Here is a 25,374-nt window from a genome sequence, read left to right as displayed (position 1 = left end):
GAAAGAGAGAAAGAAAGAGAAAGAAAGAAAAGAAAGAAGGAGAAAGAAAGAAAAAAAGAGAGAGAGAAAGAAAGAAAGGCTTCCAAGGGGGTCTCAGCCCAACACTGCCCTCCCCCTCCCTACAGAGGCTACAGCCCCTCACGCTCAGCCGGGATCAGGACCTCGGTCCTCCCCTGCAGGGCTCGGGATGGGAAAGGCCTGCAGAGGGACGGGCATCTCTGTCCCCCAGGAATTCCCCTTCTGGGTCCGGGGCAGGTGTGACCACCCTGGCTGGGCCCTCCCTCGCCTGCAGCACGGCCCCACGCCCAGCCGGCCTGTTTTAAATAGGAGGCCACAGGCTCCATCCTGCTTCAGAGCTGCCAGCTGCTCCCGCGACGGCTGAGCGCCTGAGCGTGAACGGGAGAATGGAAGCAGCCACACAGGGGGGGTCCCACCTCCAGGTACGGTGGGGCGTTGGGGTGAGGGGGGTTGTGGTGGGGGGCTGGGGTGAGGGGGCCCTGCCTCGAGGTACCGTGGGGGGGTTGGGGTGGGTGTGGGGGGCTCCCACAAGGTACCAGGGGCTGGGTTGGGGGGTCTCCTTCCGACGCCTGGCCCTGTGTGCCATCAGGAACGGTGTTGCATCGTGGCGATGGGGCAGGTCATCCCTGAGTGCCTCCTTACCCTGGAAAGGGCTGTGTCCCATTGGGGGTACATAGTGTGTGCTGGAGAGACCCTGGGAGAACACTGCAGACACTGCGCGTCCAGGCGCCGCGCACCCCATGGGTTGCCCACACGTGAACACATGTGTTGCCCACGTGACACGGCACAGAGGCAGGTGGGATGGAGGGGCCAGCGTCGTCCTGTCTCACACACACACGCACGCACGTGCACATGCAGGGTGGGGTCTGGCTCCTCTCTGACTGGGGGTCCAGGCCCTGCCTCATCTGAGAAGCCCTGGGGGCCCTGACTGGCCCTCCAGACCCAGTCCAGAGCTGCTCCCGCTTCTCCTGGCCTGGCAGCCCCCGCTATGGGGGATGGCCCTGCCCTGTCTATGCGCCAGGTGGAGATGAGGAGTGGGGACTGGAGTCAGACTTTCCGAGCCTCTTAGCCTCCCTGCTCAGAACGGCCGGGGGGACGCAGAGTGAGCAGAGCCATGTGCCCGCTGGTGGAGCTCCTGGCCAGGCTGCCTGGAGGCCTGTAGGGGCCACACACCCGAGGGCAGCCACCTCCACCCAGTGTCCGCAGGCCCCGAAGCTTCTGGCTCGTTCTAGCACCTCCCCAGAGTACTCAGTGCAGGCCTGGGCAGTGGGACAGGGCTGAAGCCTCACAGACCCAGACCAAGACGGACAGTGTGAACATCCTGAAGGAGTCGTCGTGGTGTGAATCCGCACATCTGCGGCCCCTCCAAGCTGGCTGCGGGAGCTGGGCCTATCCCAGGACCCCAGAGCCTCCAGCACAGGACTGGGCAGGCAGTGGCTGGGTTTCCTGGGGCCCTTGTGTCTCCACAGCCCGCCTCGGCATTCAGCTCAGTGGGGCCACCCTGGGCCACAGTGCCGAGCAGTGTCCAGGCCAGACGCTTCCCGGACTTGGCTGGACGGGCCTGGCATGGTCAGTCCTCAGCAGGCCACACTGGGGGCTGGGGCAGGTGCAGCCATCAGGGGCAAGAAGGGCAAGTCTTCCCCAGGGCACCAGCCCCCCATGCTGGGCCCATGGACACGCTACAGTCCTCGCCTTTTGGGTGCATCACCTGGGCCTGTGGCTCCCCAGAGGCCACCTGTAGGTACGGCAGCGCAGACCCACTCAGCGCAGCCCTGCCTGCAAACAGGGCCAGGCAGGGCCTGGACACTCTGTTCTCTGAGTCCTGCTGCCCCAGCAGCTCAAACTCAAACTTAGCTCCTACACTAACACGTGCCAGGGCGGGTGTATCCGGGCAGAAGGGCGCAGCGTGGGAGCACCCTGCGAGGGGCTTGTCCGAGCAACCAAGCAGGCAGGGCGGGGCACGGGTGGCTGAGGGACACGACAGGCCAGGGTGGGGAGGCCTGAGTGGCTGCAGGCTGGGCCCTGCTGAGGCCGCTTTTTACACGCAGGGTGCAGCCCAGACGCCCCCCAGGCTGGGGCCACCATCAGCACCACCGCTGCCGCCCAAGGAGGGGCACCAGGAGGGGCTGGTGGAGCTGCCCGCCTCGTTCCGGGAGCTGCTCACCTTCTTCTGCACCAACGCCACCATCCACGGTACCATCCGCCTGGTCTGCTCCAGCAGGAACCGCCTCAAGACGACGTCCTGGGGGCTGCTGTTCCTGGGAGCCCTGGTCACACTCTGCTGGCAGCTGGGGCACCTCTTGGAGCATCACTGGCACCGCCCGGTCCTCATGGCCGTCTCTGTACACTCAGAGCGCAAGCTGCTCCCGCTGGTCACCCTGTGTGACGGGAACCCACGCCGGTGAGGGCTGTCGTGGGGCTGTCGGCGGGAGGGGTGGCCGCCCCAGCTCCTCGCCCCTGTGACCGTCCCTGACCAAAGCCCCACTGGCCCCTGTAGCCGAGGAGGGGGCTCGGTGTGGTCAGTGCCACCCTGGAGGGACACCGGGCCTCGGGAGCCTGGGAGGAGAGGTGGGGGAGTGTGGAGCGTTCCAGAAGGAGGGAAGATGGGAGGGGCTGTGAGCAGGCCGGACTCTGGGGCCGACCTCCAATTCCAGCTCCGGGTCCAGCTCACCCCGCTGGGCATCCTGAGTGGGGGAGGCACTGCTGTCCCGACAGCATACACTGGGATGCTGGAGCCAATGTGGGGCCCCGGGCCGGTGACTCTGACTCCAGGGCCCTGCTTCCCAGGCCGAGGCTGGTCCTCCGCCATCTGGAGCTGCTGGACGAGTTTGCCAGGGAGAACATCGACTCCCTGTACAAGGTCAACTTCAGTAAAGGCAGAGATGCGCTCTCCGCCGCCGTCCCCCGCCGCGAGCCGCGCTTCCACCTGGACCGGGAGATCCGTCTACAGAGGCTGAGCCACTCGGGCAGCCGGGGCAGAGTGGGGTTCAGACTGGTGAGTGTCCCAGCCAGGGCCTGTGGCCATCAGGGCCTCGAGTGGGGAGCGGGGCCCGGACTGCTGCTGGCCACAGAGCTGACCCTCCCTCCCCTCCCCCAGTGCAACAGCACGGGCGGCGACTGCTTCTACCGCAGCTACGCATCCGGTGTGGCGGCCGTGCAGGACTGGTACCGCTTCCACTATGTGGACATCCTAGCCCTGTTGCCCGAGGTGTGGGAGGACAGCCACAGGCGCCAGGACGGCCACTTCGTCCTCTCCTGCAGTTACGACGGCATGGACTGCCAGGCCCGGTGAGTGCGGCGGGCGGGGGCCACTCCCTCTGTCCCGCCCCCCAGAGCATGGCCACACCCCTGGGGTTCCTCGGGCTGAACGCTGGGAGCCCCCCAAGGCTGGCCACGGCCCCTCAGACCAGCGTGATGGATGCAGGTGGCCAACATTCAGGGTCTGAGCTCGGCGTCTCATACCAGGCAGTTCCGGACCTTCCATCACCCCACCTATGGCAGCTGCTATACGGTTGACGGTGTCTGGACAGCTCAGCGCCCTGGCATCACCCACGGTGAGTGCCAGCCCCTGGCCGGTGTGGGGGCAGCGGTGTAGGTCAGGTGGCCTCACACCAGCTCTCGGCCTCCCAGGAGTCGGCCTCGTCCTCAGGGTTGAGCAGCAGCCTCACCTCCCTCTGCTGTCCACGAGGGCCGGCGTCAAGGTCATGGTTCACGGCCGTAACCACACGCCCTTCCTGGGGTACCACAGCTTCAGCGTCCGGCCAGGGACGGAGGCCACCATCAGCATCCGAGAGGTGAGCTGGTCTCTGCAGCCCACCTCCGGCCGGGGCCTCCTGCCCAACCTGGGCTTTGGGGGGTGGGGGCAGGGCCCCTGGAACTGAAGCGTCCCCTCCCAGGATGAGGTGCACCGGCTCGGGAGGCCCTACAGCCACTGCACGTCAGGTGGGGAGGGCGTGGAGGTGGAGCTGCTACACAACACCTCCTACACCAGGCAGGTGAGGCTGGGCTGGGGGGCGCGAGGGGGGTGAGGCTGGGCTGACGGGGGGCACGGGGAGACTGGGGGAGGGGTCTGGGAGGGTACCGGAGGGCCTGGGAAAGGGGCAGTCCCCATGGAGGCCCCCACTCCGTCCCCTGTGTACCTACTCCATCCCCCATGTCCCCGCTCTGTCCCTCTGTCCCTCGTGTCCCAGCTCCGTCCCGCGTATACCCACTTGGTCCCCCATCCCCCATGTCCCCACTCCATTCCCCGTGTCCCAGCTCTGTCCCCCGTGTCCCCACTCCATCCCCTGTATCCCCACTCTGTCCCCCGTGTCTCCATCCCCCATGTCCCCACTCCGTCCCCTGTGTCCCCACTCTGTCCCCCGTGTCTCCATCCCCCATGTCCCCACTCCAACTCCCATCCCCCGTGTCCCCGCTCCGTTCCCCGTGTCCCAGCTCCGTCCCCCGTGTCCCCGCTCCGTCCCCCGTGTCCCCATTCCATCCCCCGTGTCCCCAGACCTGCCTGGTGTCCTGCTTCCAGCAGCTGATGGTGGAGACCTGCTCCTGTGGCTACTACCTCTACCCGCTGCCGACAGGGGCTGAGCACTGCAGCTCTGCCCGGCACCCTGCCTGGGGTGAGTCCTGCCCACTGCCTCCCGCTCTGCCAGCCATGAGCCGGGGGTCATGGCAAGCCTCACACATGCCCCTGACCCCTCCCCCAGGACACTGCTTCTACCGCCTCTACCAGGACCTGGAGACCCACCGGCTCCCCTGTACCTCCCGCTGCCCCAGGCCCTGCAGGTGAGACGGGGTGCTGGGGTCAGGGCCAGGGGTCATTGCCCGGAGCAGCTGGCAGGTGACGCCCCGGCTGTCTCTTCCAGGGAGTCTGCATTCAAGCTCTCCTCTGGGACCTCCAGGTGGCCTTCCTCCAAGTCGGCTGTGAGTCCCCAAAGGGGTGGGGTGGGGGTGTGGACAGTCAGGCAGACCCCACAGGACCCACGGAGCCCACCCAAGACAAGGGCAGGGCCGGGGCTGACCTAGCCTGTGCCCTGTGGTCTCTGCCCCCACACCCACCCATGGTACCCGGGATGGCTGGGGGCATGGGGGAGCCGTGGCCACAGCAAACCTTCCCGGCTCCCAGCAGGGCTGGACTCTGGCTGCGCTTGGTGAACAGGGGCTGCCACGTCAGAGCCACAGACAGAGGTGAGTGCACCCTCACCCTCCAGAGGGGCATCCCAGCCCCTCTCCCCTTACAGCCCCCCTCCCCATCATGAAGGTCTCGGCCAGCACCCTCATGCCTCTATCCTGCCCCAGGAGCAACCTGGCCAAAATCAACATTGTCTACCAGGAGCTCAACTACCGCTCGGTGGAGGAGGCGCCCGTGTACTCGGTGAGCTTCGGCCCCCAGCCTGGGCTAGGGTGGGGGCGGGGCCAGTGGCTGGCCCCGCACAGAAGGGGCACGGGGCCCAGGCCCGCCCCTCATACCCCACCCCACCCTCAGGTGCCGCAGCTGCTCTCAGCCATGGGCAGCCTCTGCAGCCTGTGGTTTGGGGCCTCCGTCCTCTCCCTCCTGGAGCTCCTGGAGCTGCTGCTTGACGCTTTGGCCCTCACCCTGTTGCTGGGCGGACGCCGGCTCCGCAGGGTGTGGTTGTCCTGGCCCAGAGCCAGCCCTGCCTCAGGGGCATCCAACATCAAGCCAGAGGCCAGTCACGTGCCCACGCCTGCAGGTGCGACGTCAGACAACCTGGGGCCCAGCGGGCCTCATCTCCCACAGATGATGCTTCCAGGGGCTCTGGAGAGAGTCTCAGCTGAAGAGAGTTGGGCTGGGCCCCAGCCCCATGAGACTCTGGACACCTGAACCAGACCTGCCAGGGCTGTGTGATCTCTCGGCCTGGTCCTTGGAGCTGTGGCAGCAGCAAGCTCCCCAGCGGCCCAGGGTGGGCCCGACCAGCGGCTGCAGGGCCTTCCCAGGTCATCCAGTGGCCGAGGAAGCAGCACGCGCGGCCGTGGGGAGGCAGGGCGCTGGGCATGTCAGCGCCTCTGGTCAACCACCCACCCTGCCTGGGGCGGGTCTGAAGGAGGCCCAGGGTGGAGGGGGCTTCCTGAGTGCACACGAGTGCAGCTGGAGGTGCTGACACGCGGTGATGTGCCCATGCTCCGTGTGTGTCTCTGCACGTCCACACGTCTGATGCACCTATGTGCGTGTGTCAATCGCTGCCTCAGCTGGGGGGAGGCAGAAGGCAAGGCGGGGCCCCCACGCCCACACGGGCTGCTCTGAAATAAAGCTGTGGACTCCACCTGGTGGCCAGTGTGTGCCTGTGCGCCCCTCCAGCCACCCGTCCCGTCCCGGGTGAGCTGAAACCCTGACTGCACCTGGCGCCTCCCTGGGCACAGGGCCCAGGACAGGACCAGCCCCAGCCTAGCCTTGCCGGTTCGCGTCCAATGACCCCTGGCCCTGACCCCAACACCCCTCTTTCCACCAGGGGACTCAGTCTAGGACAGAGAAGGGTAGAGGGGTGAGACAATGGGGGCCAGGGGCATCAGGAGCCAGATTTTGTCAAAGAAGCCTCAGGCCCCCATCAGGCCTCTTGCAGCCTGTTGGAGTCTGACTCAAGTGCTACCTGGCTCAGGAATGCCCTTTGGGGAGGGCAGGGGACGCAGACACTCCCCGGAGACAGAGCAGAGCGAGGCACGGGAGCCCAGGAGCAGGCAGTGGGCGCAAGCGGTTTATTCAAAGCGAGGGGTGGGGGTAAGGCCCGGCAGCAGGGGCCTGGGGCAGGTCGTGGGGCCAAGCTCACACAGGGAGAGGAGCAAGAATCAGTTCTGTTCTTCAGGGTCACAGGCAGCAGGCAAGAGTGTTGAGGGGCCGGGTCCAGCGCCCACTGTGCCCTCATGGAGCCTCCCGGGGGCAGCATTGCATAGTGACTGGCCTTAGCCTGACCTGGGGAGGCCCCGCCTCTCTGCAGGGCGCCTTCGGGGAAGGGGTGCGTGAAGGCATTGGCAGGCCCTGCAACATGAACTGAGAGACCCCTGGACCCAAGGGTGAAGCTGGCCAGGGGCAGGGCTGGGGCTCAGGTGTCCTCAAGAGTCCACAGAGAAAAGACGCAAGACAAAGTCAGACGAGGCCTGTAGCAACCCCTCTCGGTCTGCTACAAAGAACGTGAGATGCGGGCTGCAAAGTGGCAAAGTGGCTTTATGCACAGGCTCTGGGCCGAGTACCGCGAGAAGGTGCCTCCAGAGGAGGCTGGGACGAGGCTGGGGCTGTCTGGCACGGGGACCTTCATGGCCAGCCATGTGGCCTTGGGACGCCCGCGTCCAGCCAGGGCTGAGGACCCAGGCCGGAGCCCCTCCCGCCCAGCACCCGCGACACCAGCCTGGATGCTGGGGTCACTAAGTGAGGTACTCGTTGGTTCCCTGGATAGGCCACCCTTTCTGCCCTGGGAGGGGGTCTGGGGTGTGCAGGAGGGACCCAGCTAGGTCAATGTTCTGGGCAGAAGTGGGGCACGAAGTGACACGGGCCCTGAGGACAGAGTGACACGGGCCTTGAGAGTGGCTTATGACATGAGCAACCCAGGACCCTTAAAAGGGGTGACCTGAAGATAGAGGTTCCCCGGGTGGGGTGAGGGGCACCCGATGACGCAGCACCCCCCAGGGAAATGTGAGGCTTCAAGAGACTTAGTGTGGGGCCCTCGCTCTCCTCCTGGGCGAGCGGGGCCGGGGCGCCCCGGCACTGGGGCTGCCACGCATCGACCCGGGTCACAGGCAGGGCCGCGGCCGGGTGGGGCGCCGGGGATTTCGGGGCATGCGGGGCGTCGGGCCGGGCGGGGTAGCAGCTGCCCGGCCTGCCCGGCCCTAGCTCTCCTCCAGGTGGAGGCTGATGAACTCCTGGATGCACCTGCGGAACTGGAGCTCCGTGGGGCTGCTGCCCACCAGGGCACCCGGGGGACCCGGGGCAGCCTCGGCCTCGCGCATCTCTTCCGCCATGCGCGCCAGACGGAGCCTGGGGGGAGATGCTGCATGTAACGCCCCTGCCCTGGAGGCCCCGCCCCGCCCGGAAGCCCCGCCCCGCCCGGAGGCCCCGCCCCTGCCCCGGAGGCCCCGCCCGGCCCGCAGGCCCCGCCCCTGCCCTGGAGGCCCCGCCCCTGCCCTGGAGGCCCCACCCCGCCCGCAGGCCCCGCCCCTGCCCTGGAGGCCCCACCCCACCCGCAGGCCCCGCCCCTGCCCTGGAGGCCCCGCCCCTGCCCTGGAGGCCCCGCCCCTGCCCTGGAGGCCCCACCCCGCCCGCAGGCCCCGCCCCTGCCCTGGAGGCCCCACCCCGCCCGCAGGCCCCGCCCCTGCCCTGGAGGCCCCGCCCGGCCCGCAGGCCCCGCCCAGCCCCGAGGACCCGGCCGCGCTCACAGCGTCACGATGTCAGCGTTGGCCGCCTGCACTGCGATGGCCAACGGGTCCCGCTGCTCTTGGTCCAGGGCGTGCTGGTCCGCGCCCCGCTTCAGGAACAGGCAAACCTGGCTGAGAGACGAGGGCGGAGGGCGCGTCAGAGCTTGAGCAGGGAGGGCGGGGCGAGTGTGGTCGCGGGGCGTGGCCGGGCAGGAGGTGGCCAGGCTGGGGCGTGATCGGGGCGGGTGGGCGTGGTCGGGGCGCGGGTTGCGCGCCTCACCCGGTGCGGCCCAGCAGCGTGGCGTGGTGCAGGGGTGCCCGGCCCCGGCTGTCTCTTTGGTTCACGTCCGCTCCGTTTTGCAGCAGGAACTCACAGACGATCAAGGAGCCCTGGGGAGCCGGGCGACTAAGACAGAGTCGCGGTACCGGCCCCTCGCAGCGCCTCTGCACCCTGACCCCGGCCTTGGGCGTCCCCAGCCGGGACCGAACTTGTCCCCACCGCGGACAGGCGGCCTCTGTGTGGGGGCCACAGAAGATGCAACCTCAAGTGTGCGCCTGTGTCCTGCGCGCAGCCCCCGTGCCTCGCTCACCCCTAGCACGGCCTGCACTAGCGGCGTCTTGCCCTCATCCTCCGCGTCCGCCCAGTTGACCTCGGCCCCGTGGGCCAGCGCCGCCGCCAGCGCAGGAAGGTCGCGGGCACGAGCCGCGCGGTGCGCCAGGAGCCCCGGGTGCAGCTCACGCACGTCTGCCAGGCCCCAGGCCTCAGCCTCAGCGTCCCCGTCTGCCTCACCGCTGGACTCCTCGGACTCCGCACCCTCTGTGGGGAGGGGGCGGTCAGGAAAGGCGACCCCCGGGGCTGCCCCGGGGCTGGGCAGGGGCGTCGGCCGAGCGCAAGGTGCCACCCACCCTCCTCAGTGACGCTGTCCACCACAGAGCCTGAGCCGAAAGCCAGGACGTCCGAGCTGCCATCCGAGCTGCCCCCAAGGCCACTGTCGCTACTCAGACCTGCAGGTCCGCAGGGAAGGGAGTCCTGAAGGTGGGAGGCCCCAACTCCATGCAGAGCCCTGGGGCAAAGCTGGAACCCCACCCACCCTCCGGGGGCAACCCCTAGGGACAGGAGCAGCTCCCACCCAGGGCCGGGGGGAGCCAGCCGCAGGCTAGGATCAAAGGAGAGAAAACCAAGTAACAGCTCAAAGGTGCCAGGGGTAGTCCCCTAAAGCCCAGGCCCGCGGGGAAGTCCGTCCCCCCGCCCTCAGGCTCACCTGCACCCCTGCAGTGGGCCCCCATCCCTGTCTGTGGCTGGCCCAGGCTGAAAAGTCTCCACCCAACGGATGGGCAGCATGGCCTCAGAAGGGTCCCAGGCTGAGGGCCAGCTGGCAGTGCCTTCTGCTGCCCCAGCACCCCGGGCCATTCACTCCACACACACACCGGGGTGCACACAGCCCACACACACATTTGCACAGCTCACCCCCACAGTCAGGGCCTCGGCCTCCAGCTCTGTGGCCAGGAGGCCCCCGCCCCTCCAGATGCTGCTCCATTCCCCTGCAAGGGCCATCCACACTTGGGCACCCTCCAGGCCAGCCTCCTTGGCCCTGCCCTGCCACCTGTCTGGGCCCATCCCACACTTACTGCGAGGGCCAGCCCCCGCGGCCCCTGCGTCGAAGTAGGAAAAGAGTGAGTCCAGCTCGTCGGGGCAGAAGAGGGAGTCTCGGCGGAACTTACGATCCAGGGTGCCCACTGCAGGGGCAGTGCGTGTTCAGAGCAGGGAACATGCCCGGGGTGGGGCAGAGAACCCCAGGTCACAGTGGGAGTCTGCGGAGCCTGAGGTGCCCCCAGAGCCCCTGCCCCCAACCCCTTAACGGAGTCCATCCCCGACCCAGGCAAGCCCCTCTCAGCCCTGCCGGGGCATGGCCTCCCACCTGAGGACAGAGCAGCCACACACGGCAGGACAGGCTCAAGCCGGACCTTGCGGCGGGCAGTGGGGACGCGGGGAGAGCTGTGGGGCCGTGGGCACTTCTGTGCCCTCCAGCGTCTTGGGGCCTCCAGGGCTGGTGCCATGGGTGCCTTCCGCAGAAATTTCTTTTCCACATATTTGTCCTTGATCCAGGCCTCCTTGTCCTGCCTGGATCAGGGTTGAACATGAGGCTGTGCCACAGGCTGGGGCTCCCTGGCTGATCCAGACTGTACCCCACCTCACCGGGGGCTGCTGGCTGTGGGTTTCCTGCTGCCTGGACCCTCACACTGGGCCTCATAGATCTGATTCACGGCTCTGTTTCCAAGCTCACACATCAGCTGGCGGGAGACAGGGCGAGCAGGCATCAGTGCAAACCTGCAGACCCCGGCTCCCGCCCCCACAAAGGGGGTCCCATGGCCTGCAGGAGTCCCACACACACCTTTAGCAGCTCTGGCTCCCACGAGTCCAGCGTCAGCGACCGGACTTTGGAGCAGTGGACACCCAGGCTCCTGGAGGGCAGAGGCAGGGGTGAGTCTGGGTGAGGCAAGGCCCCTAGCTCCGGCCCAACCCCAATCCCCTCAGGGGCCCACCTGTGGATGCCAGAGCACTCGATGCAGAGCAGCACGCCCAGGTTGATGCTGGCCCAGCGGGGGTCCGACTGGCCACAATCGCCGCACTGGCTGTTGCCGGCCACGCTCTGCACACGCTGCAGCACACTCTCGCCCTTCACGCCACGCTCCCGAGGGTCGGTGGCAGAGTCGATGCTGCTCGTGGACGGGGATGCTGTGCGGTCCAGCCTCTGGGGGATGGGGTGGGGCTGCTCAGTCCCGCAGGGGCTCTAGCGTGGTTTCCCCAGCAGGTCCCCTCCTCCCCAGCCGGAAGTGCAGGTGCAGGCCAGGGCCCCTCGAGCACACACCTGCACAAGCATGTATGCGTGCACACCCTCATGTGGGCAGATGCCACCTGCACACACATGCACACCCACACTGCACAAGCCAGTGTGCCAGTGCACCCACAGCAAACACCCAGCTTGCAGGAGCCACAAACAGGTGTGTGCACAGGCGTGGGGCAGGGGCACCAAGGGCCACACCTCGCTATAGCAGCTGTCAGGGCTCTCGCGGTAGGCGGAGGCGATGCTGGCCTGCACAGCCTGGACCCAGGCCTGCCGCAGCTTCTCGGAGTCGGCCTGCAGCATGCAGCTCCTGTGGGTGGCGGAGGGGGCGGGCGTCAGCTCCGGTGGGCAGCTACGCCCCCCGCCTCACCCTGGGCTGGACCTCCTCACTTGGTGGGTGACACCACCTCGAAGCAGAACCTCCGCTCGATGTCCTCACATGGCTTCACAGAGCACAGGCGGAGGTCATCCACCACCACGGTGAGGGCGTCCTGTGGGCGGCACTGCTGTGGCCCCTGCCCTCAGCCGCCACCCAGCCCCGACCACCCACTTCCTGCTTCACCTTAGAGACCCAGAGGCTGACTGCCCGAGTCCCAAGCCCCGTGTCCAGCTCTCTGCTCCCTGACCGTTCAGGCTCCGGTGTCCACTAGTGCCCCAGCCCCATGCCAACCCCAACTGACCAGTCTGCCCTGTGGCCCAGGTGGGGCATCCAGCCATCAGGGCCCCAGTCCCAGGCCCAGGGCACACCTTGAGCTTCTTCTGGTAGACTAGCTGGCTGTTCTGAATGGAGAACCAGCGCCTAGGCGGGTGGGGGGATGTGGGGAGTCAGACGGTGCCCATCCCAGGGCCGCTGTGACCCCTGCCCCCGCCTGAGGAAGGGCCCTCACCGGTTCCACGTCTTGAAAGCGTTGCTGGCCCTCTTGAAGAGGTAACCCTCCATCACCACCCCACTGGGTGCATCCACATCAAACTCCACTTTCGACTCATCGTAGGAGAAGTCCTGGGGGGATGGAACCCGCCCCCTGAGTGCCCGCCCCAGGGAGCCCTGCTACCCTCTGTGCTTTCCCAGAGCACTGGCTGGGTGAGGTCCTTGTTTGAGGCTGCCACATGGCCCACGGGCCACACGCTCATACGGGAGACCCTCTGTTCACCACAGCCACTTCTTTTTTTTTTTTCTGAGACAGAGTCTCGCTCTGTCGCCCAGGCTAGAGTGCAGTGGCGCAATCTCTGCTCACTGCAAGCTCCGCCACCTCCCGGGTTCCCGCCATTCTCCTGCCTCAGCCTCCCTAGAAGCTGGGACCACAGGCGCCACCACCACGCCCGGCTAATTTTTTTGTATTTTTTAGTAGAGACGGGGTTTCACCGTGTTAGCCAGGATGTTCTCGATCTCCTGACCTCATGATCCGCCCGCTCAGCCTCCCAAAGTGCTGGGATTACAGGCGTGAGCCACCGCGCCCGGCCCATAGCCACTTCTTGACTGGAGCAAGGCCCCCAGCCCTGAAACTCGTGGGGCAGACCCCTCATGTTCACAGCTGGGGGCCCGAGAGTGCCAGCCCCACCCCAGCCCTGCAGGGACAAGCAGGCTGCGATCAGGAAGGAAGCTGCCCCCCCACCCTCTGCATCCTGAGTGCTCCATTCATGTGGCCAGCTGAGCGGACAGAGCCCCATTCAGGAGGCCTGGGAGCCACTGAAGGCCCTGTGTGTCCTGCCGTCTGGCAGGCCAGGGCAGCAGAGGGGAGGCGCGGCCACCTGCTCCCTAGGCCACGTGGGGCGGGAAGGGACAGCTGCCGCCACTCCCACGGGGGATGTGGGGGTCTGGCCGGAGCCAGCCCTTCTCACAGCTGCAACAGCAGCAGGAGCCCTGAGACCGGTGGGAGGTGTCCTTGGTGCTGAAGTGCCCTCGGGGTAGGGGAGGGAAAGGCACCACCCCATCTGGTCTCCCCCGACCCACAGCCCCCCCGGGGCAGTGCTCACTCACCTGCAGCAGCGTCTGAAGGGCCGGAGCAGGAGGGATGCGGGGGAGAGAGCCAGTGAGTGACAGCTGCCCCCAACTCCTGGTGACTGGCGGACCCATCCCCAACTCCTGGGGGCTCTCCCCTATCCCAAAATAGCCACTCCTGCCTGCAGCCAACATCTGCTCTGGGTGGTGGCCGGGGCTGCTGTCCCACAGGCAAGCAGAGGCCCCGCAGGGAGCCAGTGACTGAGGCCGCAGAGGTGACCACGGCCGCAGAGGAAGGAGATCCCAGCAGCGGCCCCACCCACACGTGCCCCTCCACTGCACGCATCAAAGGGCAGCAGCCTCGGACCCCTAGAGAAGGTGTGGGCAGGGCAGGTGGGGGACAGGCAGGGAGGAAGGGGCGGGGAGGGTGTGCCGGGCGTGGGGTGAGGACGCAGGGCGCCTGGGCAGGGCAGGTGGGGGACAGGCAGGGAGGAAGGGGCGGGGAGGGTGTGCCGGGCGTGGGGTGAGGAGGGAGCCGGCTGCGTGGCCTCACCCGCTGCTGGATGGCGGCATGCTTTCGCTCCATCTCACGCTTTTCCACCGCAGAGTCGATCACCAGCTGGTCCAGCTGTTGGGGTTGGCATTAGGGAAGGCCACGGAGGCCTGCCTTGGCCCCACCCCTCCCAAAGGCTCACCTCGGCCGCCAGCTTTTTCATGTAGGGGTCGAGCTGGTGCAGGAGGCTGTAGCCCTGCTGGAAGAAGCTGGACTGGGCATGCATGAAGGACAGCATCTGCGGGGGCAGCACAGGTGAGGCCCAAGCACACCCGGTCCAGCCCCCGCCATGCAGCCTGTGCTCATGGGCAGCCCCCACGCACTCACAGAGTCCAGGATCTCAAACTTCTTCTTGGCCTGCAGGACATTGATCTGCCAGAGGGGGAGCCCACAGGTGAGCCCTGGAGGCTGAGGCAGCCCCAAGCCCTGCACCTGCCATAGAGTCCACCTGAGCTGCTTGTGGTTCCCTGAGACCCCCAGGTCGTCTTCAGCTCCCAGCACTGGGCCAGCCTCATCCTCCCATGGTCCTGGAGTCCTTCCCCATGTCTGGAGGTCCCACCCATGGGTGAAGCAGGAATTGACACTCTTGCTCAAAATCTCTCCAGTTCTGTACAAGGCCTTTGAGACCTCCATTCGCTACAGCTGGTCCCCGTCCCCCACCCCATTTCCGGGGCTGACCTGGAGCACGTAGTCCAGTGCCAGGTGGCGGAAGCACTTCCTGGTGAGGGTGAGGGCCCCGGTGGCTTCCTCCACCTCGTGGGGCCGGTGCCTTGGGGCCTGGGCGTTCCTCACCAGGGACAGCTCCAGGTCCTCCCGCACCTTGTCAAACTGCTTCTTTGTCTCCTTGAACTTCCGCACATCCCTGCAGGCCAAGTGCCAGGTAGGGTCAGGGAGGGCACCCAGAGGTTAGGGAGGGCACCTGCTGGATCCTGGAGTCTCCCACATCATTGTGTTTTTTGTTTTTGGAGATGGAGTTTCGCTCTTGTCACCCAGGCTGGAGTGCAATGGTGCTATCTTGGCTCACTGCAACCTCTGCCTCCCGGGTTCAAGCAATTCTCCTGCCTCAGTTTCCCTAGCGTCTGGGATTACAGGCGTGTGCCACCATGCCTGATTAATTTTGTATTTTTAGTAGAGAAGGGGTTTCTCCAGGTTGGTCAGGCTGGTCTCAAACTCCCGACCTCAGGTGATCCGCCCGCCCCGGCCTCCCAAAGTGCTGGGATTACAGGCGTGAGCCACTGCGCCTGGCCTGGTTTTGTTTGTTTGTTTGAGACAGGGTCTCTCTCTGTTGCCCAGGCTGGAGGCTGGAGTGCAGTGGCACAATCATGGCTCACTGCTGCCTCCGCCTCCTGAACTTAACTGATCCTCCCACCTCATCCTCCTGAGTAGCTGGGACCACAGGCGCGTGCCACCATGCCCCCCTAATATATATTTTTTCTTTTTTTTTTTTTTTTTTTTGTAGAGATGGAGGCCTCATTATGTTGCCCAGCCTGGTCTCAAACTCCTGGCATCCTCTGGACTCAGTCTCCCAAATACTGAGATTACAGGTGTGAGCCACCGTGCCCAGTCCTCACCCTCCTCCACTCCAGGCCCCCACTCTCCTCCACTCCAGGACCTCACCCTCCTCCACTCCAGGCCCTTTCTCTGCTCCTGGGCACAGCCTCCTTCCTCACTGGCCTATCCCAGGCCCCCCACACCCCTGCTGCCTCCTCCCATCTGCTCCAGGCCTCCCCACCTCACTATCAGGATCTGCCCAGACCCCCACCATGCCCCAGACTCCAGACACGCAAGCCCAATGTGGCCTGCACCTCTCCACTGGTGGGGGGCTGGACACGCCCCCAACACATGCAGGGTGTGGAACCCCACTGAGCTCCACTCGGCTGTCTGCCTCTGAGCCTTCTGCCTTGTGGAGTCGCTCACGGCCTGGAGGCCTGGGGCCAAGGTGCCCCTGCTCTGCCCCAGACCCTCTTCCCCTCCAAGAGCGGGAGCGTGGCCTCCGTGTTCTTCCCCCAGCCCTGGGATACCTGGGCCTGGGGGCCACTCACTCTTTGACAAAGTTGTGGAGCTGCTGCCGCACGGACCTCTGGGCCTGGTCAAACAGGATCTGGGGGCAGAAGGGGGCAGAGACCCTTGGGGTCTGTCCCAAAAAAGCCCCAGACGGAAGGCCCCGTCTTCACCAGCAGAGGGCACTGCCCCCAGGCCCAGACACAGGGGCGGGTCCCACCCTGCAGGGCTGGCCTCAAGGGGGTCAGGGGAGCAGCCCCCAGGCCTGAGTTGGCACCCACAGGTGGCGGCTGTGACCCCTGCCCCTCTGTCCCACCCAGCCCTTGACAGAGGCCAAGGCTGCCTCGGATGGTCCCTTCATCAGGCGGGCACCAAGGACACAGCCTGAGCCCCACTGCCTCCTGGCCCTGGGTGGCCACCCTGGGGTGCCCATCCCTGCAGCAGGGAGCACTCGGTCAGAGCCGGGAGCACCCTAGAGCTGGGCCTGGGGAGCCGGAGCCTGGGCTCTGAATCAGGTGCAGAAGGACCGGGCATAACCAGGAGCAAAGGGACGCCTGAGCCGTCCTGCCTGGTCTACGTCGGAACCTCCCCTGTTCAGTCTGTGGCTCAGGTTCCCAGGCTGCGGCCCCACATCTCATGGGTGCCTGTCCTGTGTGTCCATCCACGTCAGTGCCAGGGCCCCTGGGGCCACCCAGACCCAAATGGCAGCCAGGCCAGCCTGGAATGAGAGCCCTGGATAAACCACCCCTCCCCCAGGGTCTGGTGTAGCCCTTCCCTGGGACACGGCAGAGCCCCCAGGGCTGTCCCCCAACCCACAGTGACTTGAAGACGTGGGATGCCCCCCCACCAGACGGGAGGAGCAGAAACGTGCCCCCCCGCCCCATGCTGGTCTTCCGGTGACCAGCAGAGCTCGGTTCCAGGCTGCGCGCGGCCCGCGGGTGGCAGGGAGGCCAGGCTCACCATGTGGTAGTTCACCACCTCCTGCAGGCTGTCAGCGAACCTCTGCAAACATTCCTAGAGGGGCAGATGGGGAGCCGTGCTGAGACGGCAAATCCAGGCCCAGGTCACCCAGTCACGCCCTCTGAGCCCCCTGGGCGGTAGAGACACCGGCCTGCTCCTGGCCTGGATGCCCTTGAGGGGCTGCCTCCCTCGGCCTCTCCCCCTACCCCACCTTGAGGTCAGAGGTCAGTTCGCCCCTCACCGAGATGACGGTGTCGCCCTGGCATTGCTGGGACAGGTCACGGACGCCGCTCACGAACAGCCTGCTGGTGCTGACGTAGGCCTTACCAGCTTCCACCATGCCACTGCACAGCTTCACCAGCTGCGGGCCGGCAGGCGTGGTGAGCACGGCGGGCACTGGTGCCTGCACTCGCTACCACGCACAGCCTCTGAGGCAGGAAGAGCTTCCAGGGTAGGTTCCACTGAGGGTGTTGGCAACCAGGACTCAGGGCCCCGGTGCAGGTTCCTTGTGCCTGGGCCTGCCTGGGGCTTGGAGGCCGGTCTGGGAGGGGAGGGTGGGGCCGCCATGGCCTCGCGGCTGGGAGGGACCAGGAGCCAGGCAGGGGACCCAAGGCCAGCAGGACCAGCCCATGTGGGGCTTGTGGACTCGACTCCCTGCTGCGGCTCCCAGCTCCACGGCCTGTTGCCCCCTCCCCTTTCTCCACCCCAGCCCCAGCCACACCAAGGCTCGGCCTACACAGCAGCTGTCCCCATGTCACCAGCCCAGCAGAGGGGACAGGCGGCCACCATGGGTCGGGGACTCACCACAGCCCGGCCCCTCCCAGATGGGACGAGACTCAGGGCCGGCCACATGTGTGCGTGTGACATGTGCACCCTGGAACACACGTGCTAAGACACAGGGACCAGGACCTGGAGCACCACATGGGAGCTCTGCATATGGGGGGTGTAAGTGGCTTAGTGAGGCCCAGAGGGTGAGTTCGGCCATGCAGCCATCCCCAAGCCTGGCCGGGCACCGGGCGCTCCAGGCCCGCCCTTCACCTTGTCCAGTTTGGCCTCAATCTCCACCACGTCCGTCTCCACCTCGTCAATGGTTGCCCTAAAGCAAGAACGGGGCTGGCTAGGGTCACCTGCAGCCTCGGCCCCCTCGGGGCTTCGCCTCCCCTTGCACCTCCCTGAGGGGCTCCACCCCGGGAAGGCCCTTTCAGAAAACGGGCTGGGAGACAGACGCCTGCCTGCTACACGGACAGGACTGGGACCAGGTTCAGCGCACTTCCCCTCGCCACCCCCCACCCAGGCAGGGAGAGGCAGAATCGGCTGTGACTCCCGCTGCTGTGCCCTCAAGGAAGAAGGTTGGACCAGCCTCTCCCAGGACAGCGGCTGCCGGGAGTCCCTCAGGGACAGTGCCCACCAAGGGCTCGGCCAGCCTCACCGGCCACTCCTCTAGGATTTCAGAGTCGGCCCTGGACCCCTCTGGAGCCCCCTCAACCCTGCGGCGCCTGCTCCTCACCCCTCTGCACTACTGCAGCCCACCCAGGTCTGGCACCCGTGCACTGTGGGACGGCGGGGGGGCAGCACCAGGACCCAGACCAGCTGGGGAGAGATGCCCCTGGCTCCCCCAACCTCACAGCCGCAAGCGGCACGGTCCGCTGGGAAGACGGGTGGGCTCTCCTCCTCAGAGCCCACTCCCACCAGGACAGCCTGCGAGTAGGGCTGCCTGGGGAGAGAAGAGTTAAGGCATGACATCACCGGAGCAGCCTCGGCGGGAGAATCCCCGGAAGACGGGAGGCAGATGGGTCGGGCACGTGACCACCCCCTCCGGGAGCAGGAAAAGGGAAACAGGGCCAGGATCCCGGCAGCCCCGCACGCCACACAATCGGCTCACTGGCCGGCCGGGCCATCTGGCCTCCCGGGGATTGGGCACCACAGGGCCTGGGCTGGGGCCAGGACTCCAGGGACAGGTCTAGGGCAGGGGTCCGGCAGCAGAGGCCATCGGGGCCCATGGTCCCTCATCCCTTGCTAGCCTGACGCGTGTCCCGGGCCTCAGGGGAGGGGCCTGTGGTTTCCAGGGGCGTGTCCTCAATTAGGAGCTGGGGCCGCAGGCGCCCCCCGGGGAAGGACCTTGAATGGTCCCAGTCACCACAGCAGGACACCAGGTCCTCTCTGAGCAGCCCTCACCTGTTCCCAAGAGGCTAAGAGGACTCTGAATCCCGAAGCAGGGGCAATGGAGGGAACCTCACTGTGGTGTCCACGCACCCAGCCCACAGTCCCTGGACCCTGATCTCTACCTCAGCTGGAGGATCCCAGAACACAGAAGGAACCATCCGCCCAGGAGAAGGCAGCAGAGAGAACCACGCCCCAGAAGTTGCAGCCACCCCTGGGCAGGGCCGGATGCAGAGACAGCTGCACCCAGAGCTGCCGCCCTTGGGCTTGGGGCACCCGTGTCCCTGGAGAGCCAGCAAGGGGGGGTGGCTGCACCCCGCAGCTCACGGACGTGCTCATGGGGACAGGGTGGGCACTGGCAGAGGCCCCGAGAGCTGCAGTTTCTGCTGCTGGGAGCCCCTCAGCTCTACCCTCCTCCGCCCCAGTGGACCTAGGCCTCTTCTGCTGCGCTCAGCCCAGATTTTCCTCAGCAGCTCGGAGGATGGGGAGGAGGGTGTGGCTGCCCCCCAACCAAAGCCGTGACTCAGCGCCCGCCGAACAGAGGCCAGGCGGTTCCCTCCACAGGCTCCCCTGGCCCCCTGCCCACCGCACCCAGGCTGCCACTAGGCCCTCCCAGACCAGGAAGGTGCAGGCAGGGTCTCCCTTTCCAGGGTTGGGGCGACCAGGTTCCACATTACAGACCACATCTTCTCGCCCACCTTGCCTGGCCCTCAGCCTGGCGGTAGGCCAGGAAACTCAAGTCACACCCTGAGGGCCCGCCCCCAGGACAGCCTCTGGGAGTCCCTCAAACCCCAGTTAAATCACAGCATAACCCTGAAACCAACTGGGCCAGGCCATTCTCACCTCTCCACTCCAGTCCATGCCCCACGGGGGTTAGGCACTTTCCCAGGGCAGCCCCTGCGGCAAAAGGCCGGGCCGCCGCCCTACGGCACCTACTGCAGCCCCACAGCCCCCATAACTGGCTCCTGTAACCGGCTCCCGTGAGAACCGGTTACAAGGGAAGGCTCAGAGGTGAGTGGGTTCCAGCACCCCCCCACGACTGGGCAAGGGCTAGCACAGGGCGGTCTGCATGGAGGAGGTCCATTAGGTTTCTGAGGGAGGGGCCAGGGAGAAAGTAGGGGCTTCAGCCAGGGCCCAGCCCCCAGCAGGGAGGCCATGCCCACGCCTCCCCACAGCCCGGGTCCCCAACGCAGGATTGTAGAGTGCCTGAGTTATTCAACCCCTTTTCCCAGGTCAGCAACGGAAGATGGGAGAGCAGAGGATGGCCCCAGTTCCTCTGCCCAGGGCCGGGGGGCCACTCTCCTGGTTGGCCCTGAGCCTCCCACTCCAAGTCTCCTGAGGCCTTCTGGTGAGAGCTCTAAGGATGCTGAGGCTCCCCGTGCCCCCCTACACAGGCTGACTTGCCAGCAGATCCCGAGAGACCCAGCACGCGCGCGCACACACACACGACCAAGCACACATGTGCAAACACGTTCATGCATGAACATACCTGCACACACTGGCACCACACATACATGTGTGTCCAAGGACTGCACAGGCACACATCAACATGTGTACCCAATGGGGGAACATGCGTGTACAAGCTGATCTGTCTGTTGGTGACATGGCTAACACAGTACGTGAACCGGCACGGAGAGGTGGCGTGTGCACATGCTTGCACGCACTCATCGGCAGGCTACATGCAGAAGCAAGCACAGCCCCGTGGCACAGCTCATCCACACGTGCTGTGCAAGGCCTGGTGCCCCGAGGGAGGCGCGCAGAGAGGCAGATTTCACAAGGGTGCACCCCGCACAAGCACTGGAAGAGGAGGGGGCCTCACGCAGGTGCACACTCTGGTTTCTTTGCCTCCATTGTCGTTTGCCAAATATCCACCATGCGAGGCCGATGCACACTTGTGCACACGTCTGTGAACATGTGGTTCACGCAGGTGTGCACGCCTGCACGCCAGGAATGACGGAAAACACGCAGACTCGGGGTGCACACAACCCCTATCCCCTACCTGACCTTCCCCGCCGCTCTTTTCGGCCGCCACCCTCTAAGCCAGCGGGTCATTCAAACCACTTCACGCTCCCAAGCACCCTGCCCCAGGCCTTAAACGCGGCTCCAGTTGCCTGTCCCCCACGCACTGCTCTGGACACAGGATCGAGGCAGAGACCAGGGGCCGACGCCCCCACAGACCCAGACGACCCTGGCCAAAGCTGGACCGCAGGGCCCGGGAGGGGCTCAGCCCCGTGGAGGTGCAGACACAAAGCGGGGGCGGACGGTCCCGAGGTGCCCACGGCTGCCCACGCGCACGCCCTCCGCCGGGGGGCGGCCGCACAGGGCAGGGGCGTCCTTTGTTCCAGCCCCCGGGGCATGGCGGGGCGGGGTCGCCGCTTTGTCCGAGGTTGGTCCTCCAGCTCCTCCCCGGCGGCCGCGGCCCGGCCGGGCCCGGCGCTGACCTCCCCACCTCGCCGTCGGGCACAAAGGCGGCAGCGACGCCCCCGGCCCGCGCCCACCCCGGCGGCCCCGGGCGGCGCACCTGAAGCGCGGGGAGTCCTTGACGCACTCCTCGAACTCCACGGTCATGGCTGCGGCGGCCGCGGCGCTCACTGGCACGAGGACCGCGGCGCCGAGCGGCAGCCGCGCCGGCCCGGACCGCTCGTCCCGCCCGCGCCGCCTCGGCGCCCGCCCGCCCCGGAATGAGGCCGCCGCGCCGCGCCCCGCCCCGCCTGTCACCGCCGGGGAGCGTCGCCAAAGTCCGCCGCCCGCGCGCGCCGCCCGCTGTCACCGCCGGGGAGAGTCGCCAAAGTCCACCGCCCGCGCGCGCCGCCCGCTGTCACCGCCGGGGAGCGTCGCCAAACGCCCCTCGCAGCGTCCAGGGACCACCCCGGTCCGGAAGTGAGGCGGGGCCCGCCACGGCAGACTTCGGGGACGGTCGGTGAAAACGTGGGGCGCGGGGAGGGCGCGGGGAGGGCGCGGGCCCCGCCCGCTCCAGCCATCCCGGCCGTTGCGCAAGTCAGGGCGTTTGCGAAAACCACGTCTGGGAGGACTTGGCCGCAACGCGGCGAACGGGCACCCTCGGGGAGTGTGGGAGGCGGCGAATGAATGAACGAGTGAACGAATGCACGCCCGCGGGAGCGCGGGGTCACCGCGTAGTTGCGGGCGCGCCTTCCGGGGCGCCGCGGTAGAGGTAGAGCCCCTGCGCTCGGCGTAGGGCCGGCACTTTGCAACCGCTCCCTAAGCCCGACCCCGCCTCCGCTCCCCGCCCCAGGCCGCCGTGGCGCGTTGCGGGGCGGGGCGACTGCGCAGGCGCAAGAGCGTCCGGGGGGGACGGGGGCGTGACCAGGCTGCGTGCGCGCGCGCAGAACCCCGGAGCTGGAGGCCGCCTCCCCCGCCGCCGGCTGGACTCGGCTATGGGTTCGGTGCAGGCCGCAGGCTCGGTGCGCGCGCGCTACCTTGTGTACTTCCAGTACGTGGGCACCGACTTTAAGTAAGTTTCCCGGGCGCAGCGACGGGCGCCACGTGGCCCGGGCGGAGGCGGGAAGGAGGGCGCAGGCGGGCAAGCGGATGTCTCCGGACGCGGTTTGCAAACGTTCGGGGGCGGAAGCGGCTCTGGCCTCACAGGGCGGCCGAGACCCCAGGGCAGGGCGCCCCCGGTAACCTCCGCCCGCCTCTGCCCGCAGCGGGGTCGCGGCCGTCAGGGGCACTCAGCGCGCCGTCGGGGTCCAGAACTACCTGGAGGTGAGCTCGGCCGGTCCCGGGACGCCCGGTGGGGGATAAGGGGGAGCCCCCGCCCGCGCGTCCCCAGGGTCCGGCCTCGCCCACCCGCCCGCTCGCCCCGCGGCTCGGTCCTGCAGGAGGCCGCCGAGCGGCTGAATTCCGTGGTGCCGGTCAGGTTCACCATCTCCAGCCGCACGGACGCAGGGGTCCACGCCCTGAGCAACGCGGCGCATCTGGACGTCCAGCGCCGCTCAGGCCGGCCGCCCTTCCCGCCCGAGGTCCTGGCCGAGGCCCTCAACACCCACCTGCGGCACCCGGCCATCAGGTGAGCCGGCGACCTGAGCAGCCCCTGGGGCTCGGCCTTCCCGATTCTGTTGCGGGCGGAGGCTGGAGGTCTGCACAGACTTCGTCGTCTGGTCAGAGCTCGGGGGTGGAGGAGACAGGAGGTGACACCTGGGCAGACCGGCAGGGTCGTTCCTCCGGTGAGCCTGACCTGCTGCCACAGGGTCCTGCGGGCCTTCCGAGTGCCCAGCGACTTCCACGCTCGCCACGCAGCCACGTCCCGGACCTACCTGTACCGCCTGGTCACTGGCTGTCACCGGCCTGCTGAGCTGCCGGTGTTTGAACGCAACCTATGCTGGACTCTCCAGGCAGAGTGAGTGCGGCCCTGACAGTGAGCCGGGAGGGAGCAGGCAGGCCGCACCTCCTGACGTTACCCTGTTCCCTGAAGCTGCCTGGATGTGGCCGCCATGCAAGAAGCTGCCCAGCACCTCCTCGGCACACATGACTTCAGCGCGTTCCAGTCAGCCGGCAGCCCGGTGCCAAGCCCTGTGCGAACGCTGCGCCGTGTCTCCGTGTCCCCAGGCCAGGCCAGCCCCTTGGTCACCCCCGAGGAGAGCAGGTGAGGAAGGGCCTGTGGGTTGTGGCCCTGCCCTCAGGTCACGCGCTGATTTTAGCTCCAGCACCTCCCCCAGCTTTAAGGCAGGCGAAGCGGGACAGCTGTCCTCAGAACCTGGACAGCTAGAGTGGCCCGGACACCCCCAGCCTGCAGCTGTGCCCTCCCCCACCCCGGCTGGGGGCAGAGGACAGGGAAGGCTGCCTGTCTCTGAAAACCCTGCCCTGCCTAACAGAATTTTGGCAGCCACTGGAAAGGTTTCGCTGGTGCCAGTGGTTCTGGCCCAGCCTGGCGGGGGTGGTTTCTGCTGCCCCATCACTGTCCAGAGGGCCACCCACCAGGTGGCAGATTCTGACCACAAAACCTCCCCTGCTGGGGTGAGCCCTCAAGGGAGGAAGAACTTCTGCCGGCCCCAGACTCCTCCGTCAGAGTAGCAAGTACAGACAGGGCTGGGGTCTCTGGCACACGCACCAGCCATGTTCCCAGACCGTGCACCAGGACCCTAGGGGAGGGCCCAGGGCAAGCCCCTCCAGCACAGCCAGGCTACCTGCCCAGCCTCCAGGGTCCTGCTGCCTCCTTGCCCAAGCATTGCTTGTCTGGTTTGAAGCCTCTCCAATGGGCCTCCCTGGGGGCAGGGAGTCAGCCGGGGGAACCAGCCCGCCCTGTCAGTCTCCTGTCCGAGGCCACGTGGTAGGCTGGGGATGGCAGGCACTGCCCCACAGACACCTACAGGCACGTGTGTTTCCAGGAAGCTGCGGTTCTGGAGCCTGGAGTTTGAGAGTCAGTCCTTCCTGTATAGACAGGTGGGCTCGGTTCTGGGGCCCTCCCTGGGGGGTGGGGCTGAGGGTGGGCAGGCCTCTGTGCAATCTCGGGCCTGGGTCACAGGTACGGAGGATGACCGCTGTGCTGGTGGCCGTGGGACTGGGGGCTTTGGCACCTGCCCAGGTGAAGACGATTCTGGAGAGCCGAGACCCCCTGGGGAAGCACCAGGCACGTGTGGCCCCGCCCCACGGCTTATTCCTCAAGTCAGTGCTATATGGGAGCCTCGGTAAGAGGAGTGGGCCTGGGAAGCTCCTGCTATGTGCCCAGTGACTGCTGCGGCCATGGCGTGGGGTGGGGAGGCCAGGGACCACTGACCGCAGCAAGACAACTGGGGGTAAAGGAGCCCCCCGCCCAGGGTCACAGTCCTTCAGCCCAGCCCGTCCTGGGCTGACCCACTCCCTGGCCATGGGAGTGGTCCCAGTGGTGGGGAGGGTGGGCTGACCTTGCCCCAGGCTGACGCAGGGTCTGGTCTGTCCACAGGTGCTGCCTCCACGCTGCAGGGGCCACAGTTCGGGAGCCACAAATGACCCCGGACACTCGGCAAAATCAGGCCACACCAGGCCCAACCCTGTGCTGGTCAAGCACGGCAGTCAGCCACTTGGGGCCCACAGCACTGCTGCCCAGCCTCCACAGCAGCCTCCTTGCCCAGGTCCCACCAGCCTGGATGCCCCTCTGTATCGTAGGCGGGATGGGGTGCAGTGCAGGACCCAGCCACGTACACCGAGAAGAAGGTACCAAGTAGCCTTTCGTTCAGCTTTTACTGGAAACTGCTGTCCGGGACTCCCTGCCCTAACCATCGTTTGGGGGCCCAGGCGCAGGAATAAAGGCAAGACAGCCCAGAGCCCAGTTTTTCTTTAGCTGGAAACAGCTGCCTGGGTGGGCACATGACACACGGTCTCTGTCCCCAGGGATGGGACCTGAGGGTCTGTTCACTCAGGGCACCCACAGTCCTGAAGTGCAGGCCCGGCTCTGTCCAGCTGGGAGAGGGCAGAGGTGGTGGCTGGGTGAGATGCCGGCCTCAGCTGGGGGCCTGGGGGAGGCCCTTCTTCAGCAGAGATGTGAGGAAGCTACCCAGCTCCTCGTCCTAGGGCAGAAGCAAGAGCACCATGGGCCGTGCAGGACA

General features: G+C 66.9%; 4 protein-coding genes across 12 annotated transcripts in view; 2 read left to right on the top strand and 2 right to left on the bottom strand.

The window, feature by feature from the left end:
- The first annotated feature begins 1,593 nt into the window (after positions 1–1,593).
- On the top strand, positions 1,594–6,094 carry LOC105498313 (sodium channel epithelial 1 subunit delta). Of its 2 annotated transcripts, none has more exons than XM_071068092.1 (12): positions 1,594–2,419; positions 2,806–3,013; positions 3,116–3,306; positions 3,484–3,572; positions 3,649–3,812; positions 3,915–4,013; positions 4,538–4,631; positions 4,719–4,797; positions 4,878–4,935; positions 5,141–5,199; positions 5,311–5,386; positions 5,498–6,094. In XM_071068092.1, the coding sequence occupies exons 1-12, from the start codon at positions 1,689–1,691 to the stop codon at positions 5,852–5,854; spliced, it is 2,205 nt and encodes a 734-aa protein (XP_070924193.1). In that variant the 5' UTR covers positions 1,594–1,688; the 3' UTR covers positions 5,855–6,094. The 2 variants fall into 2 exon arrangements, with proteins under 2 accessions (XP_070924193.1, XP_011768647.3); XM_011770345.3 differs by having other exon boundaries at positions 4,514–4,631.
- A 1,075-nt stretch (positions 6,095–7,169) lies between these two features.
- Positions 7,170–23,129, bottom strand: LOC105498312 (ArfGAP with coiled-coil, ankyrin repeat and PH domains 3). Of its 6 annotated transcripts, none has more exons than XM_011770340.3 (24): positions 23,107–23,129; positions 17,711–17,768; positions 16,914–17,033; positions 16,673–16,726; positions 15,754–15,812; positions 14,390–14,573; positions 14,039–14,083; positions 13,854–13,949; positions 13,712–13,786; positions 13,198–13,209; positions 12,107–12,219; positions 11,967–12,018; positions 11,610–11,710; positions 11,418–11,529; positions 10,918–11,126; positions 10,767–10,836; positions 10,571–10,665; positions 10,293–10,495; positions 10,003–10,110; positions 9,280–9,378; positions 8,964–9,190; positions 8,654–8,763; positions 8,395–8,505; positions 7,170–7,996 (listed from the first exon to the last, which is right to left on the bottom strand). In XM_011770340.3, exons 3-24 carry the CDS (start codon positions 17,010–17,012, stop codon positions 7,849–7,851), a joined length of 2,382 nt encoding a protein of 793 aa, XP_011768642.1. In that variant the 5' UTR covers positions 17,013–17,033; positions 17,711–17,768; positions 23,107–23,129; the 3' UTR covers positions 7,170–7,848. The 6 variants fall into 6 exon arrangements, with proteins under 6 accessions (XP_011768642.1, XP_011768640.1, XP_070924168.1 ...); XM_011770338.2 differs by lacking the exon at positions 23,107–23,129 and adding an exon at positions 21,354–21,516; XM_071068067.1 differs by lacking the exon at positions 23,107–23,129 and adding an exon at positions 20,832–21,235.
- Positions 21,381–25,092, top strand: LOC105498311 (pseudouridine synthase like 1). 2 transcript variants are annotated; one of them, XM_071068133.1, is made up of 8 exons: positions 21,381–21,748; positions 22,498–22,555; positions 22,710–22,859; positions 23,040–23,189; positions 23,265–23,435; positions 24,178–24,232; positions 24,315–24,477; positions 24,732–24,922. In XM_071068133.1, exons 1-8 carry the CDS (start codon positions 21,514–21,516, stop codon positions 24,776–24,778), a joined length of 1,029 nt encoding a protein of 342 aa, XP_070924234.1. In that variant the 5' UTR covers positions 21,381–21,513; the 3' UTR covers positions 24,779–24,922. The 2 variants fall into 2 exon arrangements, with proteins under 2 accessions (XP_070924234.1, XP_011768639.1); XM_011770337.3 differs by lacking the exon at positions 21,381–21,748 and adding an exon at positions 22,156–22,304 and having other exon boundaries at positions 22,672–22,859; positions 24,732–25,092.
- INTS11 (integrator complex subunit 11) overlaps positions 24,994–25,374 on the bottom strand; it is a 13,542-nt gene continuing 13,161 nt past the window's right edge. For both annotated transcript variants that reach the window (XM_071068119.1, XM_071068124.1), the window contains exon 17: positions 24,994–25,335. In XM_071068119.1, coding sequence (XP_070924220.1) covers positions 25,270–25,335 — 66 coding nt within the window. In that variant the 3' untranslated portion in view covers positions 24,994–25,269. The remainder of the gene's footprint in view (positions 25,336–25,374) is intronic.

Source organism: Macaca nemestrina, chromosome 1 (assembly GCF_043159975.1).
Source record: "Macaca nemestrina isolate mMacNem1 chromosome 1, mMacNem.hap1, whole genome shotgun sequence".
NCBI lineage: Eukaryota > Metazoa > Chordata > Mammalia > Primates > Cercopithecidae > Macaca > Macaca nemestrina.
The sequence above is the reverse complement of the archived record's forward strand: the minus strand, read 5'-3'. Positions and strand labels throughout refer to the sequence as shown.

Excerpts from the sequence above, each read along its gene's own strand:
- LOC105498311 (XM_071068133.1), top strand. The coding sequence starts at position 21,514 with ATGAGGCCGCCGCGCCGCGCCCCGCCCCGCCTGTCACCGCCGGGGAGC. Across the intron at positions 23,190-23,264 it reads TGCTGGACTCTCCAGGCAGA|CTGCCTGGATGTGGCCGCCA; the intron begins GTGAGTGCGGCC and ends TGTTCCCTGAAG. Across the intron at positions 23,436-24,177 it reads GTCACCCCCGAGGAGAGCAG|GAAGCTGCGGTTCTGGAGCC; the intron begins GTGAGGAAGGGC and ends GTGTGTTTCCAG.
- LOC105498313 (XM_011770345.3), top strand. The coding sequence starts at position 1,689 with ATGGACACGCTACAGTCCTCGCCTTTTGGGTGCATCACCTGGGCCTGT. Across the intron at positions 4,014-4,513 it reads ACACCTCCTACACCAGGCAG|ACCTGCCTGGTGTCCTGCTT; the intron begins GTGAGGCTGGGC and ends CCGTGTCCCCAG. Across the intron at positions 4,632-4,718 it reads TGCCCGGCACCCTGCCTGGG|GACACTGCTTCTACCGCCTC; the intron begins GTGAGTCCTGCC and ends CCCCTCCCCCAG.
- LOC105498312 (XM_011770343.3), bottom strand. The coding sequence starts at position 18,415 with ATGTCATGCCTTAACTCTTCTCTCCCCAGGCAGCCCTACTCGCAGGCT. Across the intron at positions 10,666-10,766 it reads GGGAGCCAGAGCTGCTAAAG|CTGATGTGTGAGCTTGGAAA; the intron begins GTGTGTGTGGGA and ends GTCTCCCGCCAG. Across the intron at positions 10,111-10,292 it reads TGTGGCTGCTCTGTCCTCAG|TGGGCACCCTGGATCGTAAG; the intron begins GTGGGAGGCCAT and ends CTGCCCCTGCAG.